This window comes from Argopecten irradians, chromosome 11 (genome assembly GCF_041381155.1).
Source record: "Argopecten irradians isolate NY chromosome 11, Ai_NY, whole genome shotgun sequence".
Lineage (NCBI taxonomy): Eukaryota > Metazoa > Mollusca > Bivalvia > Pectinida > Pectinidae > Argopecten > Argopecten irradians.
In genome coordinates this window covers 14,593,946-14,604,939 of record NC_091144.1, presented here as the reverse complement: position 1 = coordinate 14,604,939, position 10,994 = coordinate 14,593,946, and the positions used below count along the sequence as shown (strand labels likewise).

At 33.1% G+C, this 10,994-nt stretch overlaps 1 protein-coding gene across 1 annotated transcript; it reads left to right on the top strand.

Moving 5' to 3' along the window:
* Positions 1-322: 322 nt before the first annotated feature.
* Positions 323-10,862, top strand: LOC138334816 (protein FRA10AC1-like). The gene is made up of 13 exons (XM_069283576.1): positions 323-417; positions 676-737; positions 1,702-1,788; positions 2,138-2,183; positions 2,898-2,974; positions 3,248-3,334; positions 3,598-3,682; positions 3,998-4,043; positions 7,221-7,334; positions 9,347-9,389; positions 9,826-9,926; positions 10,394-10,481; positions 10,759-10,862. Exons 1-13 carry the CDS (start codon positions 391-393, stop codon positions 10,799-10,801), a joined length of 906 nt encoding a protein of 301 aa, XP_069139677.1. The 5' UTR covers positions 323-390; the 3' UTR covers positions 10,802-10,862.
* The last annotated feature ends 132 nt before the right edge of the window (positions 10,863-10,994 follow it).

Sequence of the window (10,994 nt, the reverse complement as noted above, 5' to 3'; positions counted from 1 at the left end):
AGTGCAAATATGTCTACCAATTTAAACTAATTCAATACAGTTAAATGAATAAGTATAAACGCAATTATCTCATGATTTAAATACGATTGCTTACAATGTCATGAATAAAATTCAAAGTAGGCCTACGTGACGATGTCATGATCAGTGTGAACTGGCTGAAATTTTAAATGAGCGGTAATCAAATGTACATTGTAAATTCGCTTAAACGTATCAACGAATGAAAAAAATAGATCTGAATTACATTGGAGAATCATCTAAATTATATCTTATGTCAGTGAGTGATGTACCATAAAAAACCACGTGATTTTCTTATTTCTAATTATTTTCCGGATATTTTGACATCGGCTTCATGGTATCTATTGTAATGTGGATTTAACTTCCGGTGTAAACATGGCTGAAAGAGTCGATTTTGCAGAGGTAAACGTTCTAATTTCTATTGAATTAGCCCTGTTTTAGATTTTCAGTTGTTTTATTATCAAATCAATTCAATCATGTAACATGTTTAGTGTCTATCATTTCTTAAAAAGCATGCGGTTCGCGTGCAAAATATTTCCTTTCACATTTTTTCTAATACGTCTCCAGTTTTGACGAATCGGTTCCATTGACTACTGTTAACGTTGTGATTAGGCCTTACTTTTAACTGTTATATTTGATATTTTAACTTTATCTTTATAGATTCAAGTTGCAGGAGACTATGGGTCTGAGTTTGAATATGATAGTGAAGCTGACAGACGAAGGTTTGTGACAAATTTAAACTTTGTGAAACAGCTATAGATACCTGGATACTGGTTCTTAATGTTACTTTTAGTCTTGATTTGTCTGTCGCAGAACATCCATATTTGATCATTGCAGTTCATGAGTTTTGACCACCCTACTCCCATACTTAACAAGATAGTCCACTAGTCGCACTATATATAGCTACAATGTATAGCTGTATTGTTGGAGTAGAGCTGGACCTAAATATAATTTATGTATACATTCTATTCTTTGATTATCATTTGGTACATGAATGCATGGTTCAAACATAGTTACTGTTGTAGTGGAAAAGATAGCACTGTCTGACTGACTTTTCAGTCAGAAGGCGATATCTTTTCGGCTACAACAGTAGCTGGTTTAAACAATATCAGGTCATCTCGTACTCCCGTACCATGACTCAACTGGTCAGCTGTTTTTTATTGGACGTTATTTTGCTGACTTTTTTAATGTTCCAAAAGTGTCTTGTCGTGCTACACATCTAACATTGTTGGAGTATAGTCATCTCGGTACTTAGCGACCTTGATCGGCATTTGTGAAATTAAAGGAGAAATATCAGCATTTTCCCCTCTAGCGCGAATCTATAAGTCAACTATATCACTGAATATATACAGTATTTATACTTGGTACATTTTTAATTTCTAAAAACTGGCACTAGATCTAGAATATATGACTTCTGAAATTACTAAAAAAATGTAGATATGCCCATTTTTTCATTGGGAATAGTGTACTACATGTATATTGAAGCCCAAAATTGAATTGCGCTGGTCAAGGTCTAATAGCTATAGGTTCCCTGAACTCTGGTTTCCTTGAAAGTGCTTTGTGTTCAACAATTTGATAATATAAACAGTGTGTGCGTATTTGCCAGCATTACATGTACATTTAAATCCATTTATTTTCTGGTCTAACCATTCTATTTTATTGTATTGGGGTTTTATGTTTTATCAGACATAGGGATGACAATTTATTGAAGAAAAGGAAAAGAACTACAGATGGAAAACCTAAAAGAAGAGAAGCTGAAACAGAGTACAGCAAGTATGAATCAGCTTCATGTTTATCTATCTTTTACCAAATCTCATCTTTTCACAATATACATAATCGTTGTAGAAAAAAAAAGTTTGCAATTCTTCTTCTTAGAATGGAAATGTCAAAGTGTAATCATGGTGCATATTTCATTTTATATTGGATATAAATTGGTTCTGCAAACACTATGCAATTATGTTTAAGAAAAACATATCAACTTTAATTTATTATATACAAAAATAATGTCCAAATTGATGTGAAACAATTTACAAGCTACATGTAATTGTAAATTAGAAATTATAGGCACATAAATGATTTGATTATAAACAAAATCATGATATTTTTATGTTTGTGTTTTCAGAGAGGAAGCTAAAGTGCAGAGATTCCATATTGTCAGCTTGGATGCTGTATCCTTCTGATGATAACTCTCAATTGTCATTTACATTGTCATTAGTTTGTCAAAATTTTAAACTATAAAACATATAAATACATGTGTATAGAGCAGTATATTTTGAATATCAAGTATATTCACGATGTTGCATGTACAGGTACATGTATGATTTGACAATTAGTCTACAAGAATGAAAGTTGATGGAAAATACAATATCAGACAAACAAAACAGAATTTCTTAGATCTATATATGTATATTTCATATTCAAAAGTTTGACAGCTTCACTACTGTACTGGTATTTCTTTTTCTTTTTTTTAATGGTCACGTTTGAGTATAGAGACTAGAAGCCAGGCATGTATACAATCATCCTCGATACTCCAGGGGTTCCGATCACTTACAATCTCTACACCCCTGGACTATCTCATAGTGAAATTGAAGGCAGCTCAGCAGAAAACATTTGACCAATCACAGGCCAGCAAATATTTCCTTTGAAGACTACAAAGAGAGCGACGCCTAACATCAAAGCCACACAGTCAACCATAGTGTACCGTTATAAGGCTCTTTTGATGTACATCAAATGACTAAATTACCTGTTCTGTTCTGTTGCCTCCAGTTTTACTATGAGATAGTCCAGGGGTGAAGAGATCGTAAGTGATTGGAACCCCTGAAATATGGAGGATGGTATACAATGTATATCGAAGTATCTTGTCTTCCTTAGCTATTGATTAGTTTTCAAGACATAAGAAGTTTGTAAATGACTACATGCTGTATTATGGAGGAAAGAAATCAGACTTTAAAAGGGACACGTAAGACCACATTTAAAATATTGCAGTAAAATAAATATATGAAATACTGATAACAATTTTTGATGCAACTAAAGTGAATTATCCATATAATTAATCATTACAATTAATTGTAACCCCAGTTTATGCGTGATCTATTATCAGTAGCCATATGTTAACCACTGTATTAGATCCATGCTCAGATTCAACAACATAATTATTTAAACTTGACTACACTTTATACAGTAAGACTTTCCATTGTTAGAATATACCTATTAATCTATTGGTTACTTTAAGGTCCCGGGATAAGACAGACATTGACGTGATACGAGAAAATCATCAGTTTTTATGGGATGAGGATGAAGGAGAACAAGATGACACATGGTGAGTCACTGGAGATCAGTTAATGGCATGAATTTAATAAATCGTATCACCCTCTCTACTGTTAATACACATAATCATTTACTGCTTCTAAAGTCATGACTCATGTTGGACATTTGGGTAATTGACAATTGTAAATGCATTTCATTTTAATTAGTATTGTTTTTCAAAACCTTGTTGTTTTAACAACATTTATTATAAGAACAATTATATTGGTTATTGAATTCCCATACATTACCTTCCTTGTACCATATGTTTACTTACAGGGAGAGGCGATTGGCAAAGAAATATTTTGACAAACTTTTTAAAGAGTATTGTATAACAGACCTTAGTAGATACAAAGAGAATAAGGTAAGTACTTCCTTTTTAATTAACCAAAAAATATACAGTCTTGTTATTCAAAAGTAGCTTCAAAATGTTGAATATCTAAGAAAATTTAGTCAGAAAAATCCACCATGAAATGAAACCAGATTTTAGTTACATGTAAATGGTGACTCTCAATTTATTATATCTGAATGGAGTCTAAAATCAATTATATTTACTTAAAGTCCCAGTTAAACAATACAGGCCTCGTGGCAATCTTGTATCAGTCATACCAATTTGGGTATACACAGTTGTGAAACCTGTTACAATTTTTATCATGAGTTTTCATTGTATTTTCCACAGGTTGCTATGAGATGGCGAACAGAACAAGAAGTTGTTGATGGCAAAGGTTTGTAGATTCTGAATGCATAGTCACAGCTGAAACCAGATAATGTTTGGAAAGAAAAAAATGAATGAAAACATGATTATAAAGAGAAAGTGTTTAATTGGTTGGGGTTGGTTTCCTAGTTCTAAATGTAAAAGGTCAAGGTCATTTATTCTAAAACTAGGAATTTGTTGGATTTCCATGCAATTAATCAAGTTTCCTTGTTTCAAATTTCAAACTTCGAGGACATCAAGGTCATTGTTACAGTAAAAATAAATGTTGTTTCCATGCAATAAATCAGGTTACTTTGGGCTGATTATTCTCAAAGTTCATGGAGAATGTCTTTATAAGGAATACGGTAAACCTCCGGTTAATTCGAACCGCCGGATAGTTCGAACACGCAATTTTTTCAAGAAAAAAGGTAATTCTTTAGCTAGTGATAGTTTGAACACTGACTTTTTATAATCAATCGTATTTCGGATAGTTCGAACACATCAAATTATGAACGTAAAAGTAAGATTTTTGTCGGTAAATCGGCGCAATGGGTCCCCAAAAATGGCGATATATTTTGCATATTGCAACAGTTTTGATGTTTGGAATAAAGATTGTATAAATGATCATTATAATGACCATACCAGATAAGTAATGAACATTTTAAGCCATAAATACAAATAATTTATGCCGATATATCGTACACAAATTAAAGCAGCAAGGCCAATGTTTAATCTTATGCCCCGACAATGTATATTTAAATTCGCTGTACCTGATGGAAACGCGTGGAAGAAATGGCCAATGTTTATAAGTCCAATCTAGATACGGATATCAGTATAAGTCAACATTAAAATATGCAATCAATCTATGTTCGAACTAACCGAAGGTTTACCGTAAGTTCTGATTTTTCAGTTCGAAATGTCAAAGGTTAAGGTCGATGCCACTTAAAAATGTACACGGAACGGAAAATAATATTTAGATATGTTATTCTGTTTGATCTCTTGAGAAGAATGTTGAAAACCGTATCAAAATCGGCCGCTTCAGTACCGAGATACAGCCCTCCGAAGTGCTCGATTTTTACCCGTATATTGACTTCTAATCAGGGAATCGGTCGCTCACGCTGATTTGGGGAATAACCGGATGTGACGTCACGAGGACAACGGCAGTGAGGTGTTTGGTAGTGGGGTTATAGAACAAAGGGGGACATTTATGTTTTCCTGAAATGGGGTTACGAGAATTTTACAAATATATTTACAGTATACAGTTACGTTGACGATTTAATTATATATATAATAGGATATATTACAACTGAAATTAGGCTAAATACATATATAAATTAGCGGAAACGTGTATACGTTATTTATGTTTCTGGTACATTTAACTAGAGATCTTATCTCTGTTTTAACAACTTTCTAAATTATCAAACCTCGGGAATATTCCATTTTCATAATGTGATCTAAAAAGAGACGAATTAGAAAATGATGGTTAAATAATTATTCATTTGAATATGTTTCTGTATAAAAAATTCTCTCTAGGCCTTCAACAGATTTCAACAGAAATATATATGTATATATGTTTCTGATTTCAAGAACCAACATAATGAAAAGAAAATGTTTTAAATGTATTTCATAGTTCAATACACGTAGATATCATAAACATAAATTAGGAGGGGAGTAAAAAATGGATATCCGAAATCTAGCAACTATCAGAAATATAAAAATTCTGACATTGAGTATTATATTTGCATTGTTCTTTCTCGAAATGCCATTTGTAAATAATTTTGAAGTTTTTGTTATAAAAATACATTTACGTGTAACCAGAACATATATACAAGATAAATGTATAATGAGTCTTCTGAAATATATACTGTACATCTAGTAATTGGTACACTTGTTATATGTTATGTTGGAACGGTATATTTTTCTGTAAACCAGGGATTTTTAAGTGTAAACAAATATTACATTATACAACAATTACATGATGGTCCATCGCTAACTTACCCGTGATCTTACTTTTGACACCTGACGCGAGCTAATCAACAAAGCGTGACAGGTCACTAAACACCTTTCTTATGTAATCTGGTTAGCCCCCTCATTAGTCTCGGTTGACCACGCGGTTTAGTTACTGCAGTATACAGGTATAGAGATTAACGCAGCACGACATTGGCTATTCGGAATGACAGTTCTGTTTTTTGTTTCTGTACTTGATATCTGCTACTTGGATTAGACTTGTCACATAGACATCTTCAGTCTCATTGTTTTCGTCTGACCCGTGCATGAGTTATTTTTCAATTAAAGACACTAATGAATGAACTTGAGCAAAATATCAACAAGTCGTCGAGTGTACTCTATTATATGTAAACCGAACGTATTTCGTCAAAAAACAAATAGATCAATTTCAGATATAACGCAATTAGTAGATGCGTCTACATATATGCAAAATATTTTGTTTGGAATCATAACTTAATCGTATGGGCAGGTTTTATATAAAAAAAAAAAAAGGTCAGAAATTTGTAAGCGGGTTTGACCAGTAGACATTCAAAGACCCGAGTCGGGCTTTGAATAACATAATCAAGAATCCTTGATATAATATTCACATATATGTGGTTCCAACCACCGCAGATATACAACGTACGTGGATTATTATGAACATTTTATTGTGTTTAATTATGCAGTAATTGCGTAGAGATGTTCATTTATCTAAGACGGGTACATCAATATACAATGTATGCATGGTATTAATCCCTATTTTCAAGCGTTTTTCAAACTCATATTTGTGATTAAGGATAATATCAAATAGGTATCGGACATGAACACAGGTATTTGTGTCTTCAAAATCGATATTTACAAACAGATAGTTTATATTAGATGGCAGACACCAAAAATCGCCTCCCTATCTTATGCGAGTAGAGTAGGGCACGTTGTCCTCGTGACGTCACAGATCAGGGGTCCCGAATCGGGGTCAATGGCTTCGGGCTTCATGTGTGTTCTAGAGAAAAGTCGCATTATCTCTAATACCATAATCGCTATGAAACTCGTACTTTCTCCATGCTAAATTTTATCCAAAGACGCATTTATCAAGCCTTATATACCAAACCATTCCGTGTACACTTTAAAGCAGCAATTGCATTTCCTTGCAAGTAAATTTCCTTTGTGCCAACTTTTAACAATTTTGTTGAATGAAAATAAATAATCTTTTTCATATATTCAGGTCAGTTCATATGTGGAAGCAGAAAATGTCCCGAGAAAGAAGGACTAAGGAGCTGGGAGTTGAACTTTGGCTATCTAGAACAAGGTGTAAAGAAAAATGCACTTGTCAAACTAAGTAAGTTTGATAAAAGCTACCGTTGATATGAGTAATACTTGCATGTGTATACAGATGTACCGCATCAATATAATTAGTAGACAATGATTGTCATTGATAATTATAACAAAGAAAATAAAATGTCTTCTGTTTGACTTGTAAATACATGCAGTGAGAAATTACTGTACGAATAGGTACTTTTTAATGTGATTTTGACATAAACTAAGAAAGAAAACTCTTTGAATTCTAATATCAATATATATTTATAGGTCTGGAGTACATATAATTTGGTCTGGAGTACATATAATTTATCTATAACTTGAATTATATTATTTCGCAGATGAAATTTTCCCATACCAGGGTTTTGATAACTCGCATAAAATATCATATTTAGGTCATCTGACCTGAAGGGTCAGGATGATCTATAGTAGTCATGTTTCATATGTCGTCGTGCACTGTGTGCTGTGCATAAACTTTTCACACTTTGAACTTCTTCTCAAGTTCTATCAGTGCGACTTGGCTGAAACTTGAAATGATCCTTACATGGTCTCAACAATGTGATGCAATTTTTCGGGTTGATTCGAAATCCGAGATGGCTTCCACAGCCACCATCTTGAAAACACATTTTGAACTTCTTCTCAAGTTCTACCATTGCGTTTGGCTGAAACTTGCATGAAATGATCTAGCTGCAATATTGTAGCTCAAAAGACTTTAAGACTGTAAATGATGTCGTCTTTAGAGCTACAATTGGTGCCTATTACTGCTAATGGAGCAAAGTAATGATTATGCAAACCATTATATTATATTATAAAACGTTTCTATTTGCATTTCATCTTACTTGTTCGATATCGCTTACTTACTAGGCAATAAAACTGAACCACATAGATTTTCAAATTGCCACCAAGGCATTATTTTTACGTAATACATATGAAGATCTTTCTGAAGGGGATTTTTACGGCAAGTCCAGAAATTGTGAATATGACGTCGTGTGAGCTGTACGGTAGATATTAAGAATGGTAGTTATGTTTGTTTTGGACAAAAATAATATGTAAATGCATATATACGCATAAAATAATTGGAAACCTACAAAAAAGTATAGAAAACTGTGCCCGAGTGATTTTTCGGAGGCAGCGCTCCACTACGACACATAGGGACCAATTCGTACCCGGCCGAAAAGTATAGTAGGCCGGGTACGTATATTCGTTCTAGAAATGATCCTGACATGGTCCCGGTCAAGTGTTGTTATATTTTTGGGTCAATTTGAAATCCAAGATGGCGGCCACAGCCGCCATCTTGAAAGCACATTTTGTAATTCTTCTAAAGGTCTACTGTAGAACAAATATACGTTTCTGGCATACTATAACTTTCGGCCGGGTACAAATGGTCCCTTTGCTTTATTAACAGTAATAGGTGCAAATTGTGGCTCTAAGGACGACACCATTATTTGTCACAAAGACTTTTGAGCTACAATATTGCAGCTAGTTCTACCGGTGCGATTTGGCTGAAAATTGCCAGAAATGATCCTGACTTGGTCCAGACAGTGTTGTTATTTTTCGGGTCAATCGGAAATCCAAAATGGTCGCAACAGCCGCCATCTTAAAAAACACGTTTTGAACTTCTTCTTAAGTTCTACTGGTGCGATTTGACTCAAACATGCCTGAAATGGTCCCGACTGACTTTTGTTATTTTTCGGGATAATACGAAATCCAAAATGGCTTTCTGAAATGATCCTGATTTGATTTTTACAAAATGTTGTTACATCTCTGGTTGATCCCAAATTGAAGATGGCTACCATGACCCTGTATCTAATTGATTAATGACTATTGCCAAGGTTAAGTCAGATGATGGTTAAGGCCCTTGGGCCTCTTGTTTTCAAATGTTACAGGCTAGCTACAATGTCTCTCTTCCAGCTTAGTGATCATGGAACAGTGTAATGCTATTTAATAAGCCTATAGTAACAATCTAGATCAACAATTAATCTCGTCCTTTGTTTAGTACAATGTTTCAATAAAACATGTTATTGTTATTTTCAGGGTTATGTCCAGACTGTTCCTACAAATTAAATTATCACCACAAGTAAGTGTACATTATATTTGTGATATAAGTTTCGTATAACCCAGCAGATGCCCGAACAGGTACTATTATTACTATATATATATATGTATATATGTACCCAAATGCAAAAGTTTTAAATGTTTTTAGTCGACATATTGATGTACATGTAGGGTAATTCTTCAATAAATAAAACACAAATTTGCATATTTGTTTTTCTAGATTTTTAAGACAGAAAGTGGGACATTTCTGTAGACTGTATCGTATACATATGCAATAATTACTAAATTTTCAAACATCAAAAGTTTGCATGTTTGTCTCATGTGAAACTTTGACCTACCCAGTCTACACTTTACTCTGTATAACATCAATGGTTTTCAGTCAAAATGTGAATCACATATTTTTGTATAAAAAGGGTATTGTTATAAATGTTTCCATTGTTTTATTGTTTAATTAATAGGAAAAAAGAAATTTTACCCAAAAAGAAAAAGAAGAAAGACAAATATTCAGAAGAAGGTGACAAAGTGAAGAAACAGAAGACGGAACATAATCCAGGAGACGGTGAGAACAGTAAATTACAAAAATTACCTGATGTATCATTAATAAAGGACCATAACCTCTCCAAAAAAAAAGTTTCTTAAAAACAATTATAACATAAGATAATATATGTATTGATGGCCTAAGATGATGTTACAAAACCAAACAAATGCAATATTTTCTGCATAATCTATGTGACGATTCATTTCACTCTTTGGCTGTTTGGTGCAATTGGAATTGATAGTCAACTAACGTGCAGTAATTACATGTAGGACGACTACAGGAAACACAAGACAACCTTGTGCATATTCCATCTTGGATTTTGATAGTTGAAGTTTGAAAAGCAGAGAAAAGGTCCCTCTTTCAATTGTCATACATAGATCATTCTTTGGTGAGCACCAAGATTTATAAATGTTTCATATTTGTCCATCACATGTCCAGTCTTGTTATATGTAAAGTATCTGATGACATTTTGTTGATTTCTATATTAGGATCTAAAGATGATGTAACAGAACCCTCAGGAGGGTCGGGCCAGTCTATCTGGGCAGGACCAGCAAAAATTACAGAGGAGAAATCAAGGTAGGGTAAATCTATATATATGTCTATTTATCTACTGAGCAAGATACTTCGAATGTGAAATTTTATGACTTTTGTTAAAAAGAATTCTGTCTTATTATATCTACGATAAATTGGGTTAGGGGAAATTCCCAAATAATTGATTAAAAACCCTTTGCTATTCTCTCAAAATCCTATATATTCATGTGTATTGACCTACTTTGTGTATCTAATTATTTATTTAAGGTAAAGAATTTTTTATTTATTGTTATTTCAATGTATTACTTTTTTTTCATTTCAGAGAGGAAGAATTTGATGACTATTTCAACGATATGTTTCTATAAATACATTGGAAATAGTTTGAGCTATTTTTTTATTCATGTTAAAATAAAATTTCTGATTGTATCAAGTTGTTTGTAAAATACTTATCTATCGCAGGTTGAAAAGTTTATGCAAAGTCTAGACTCTAGGAAGTACATGTATTCCGTATTTGCATATTAGATTTATCTGCCCTTGTGGGTAGGTATTGATTGTGAC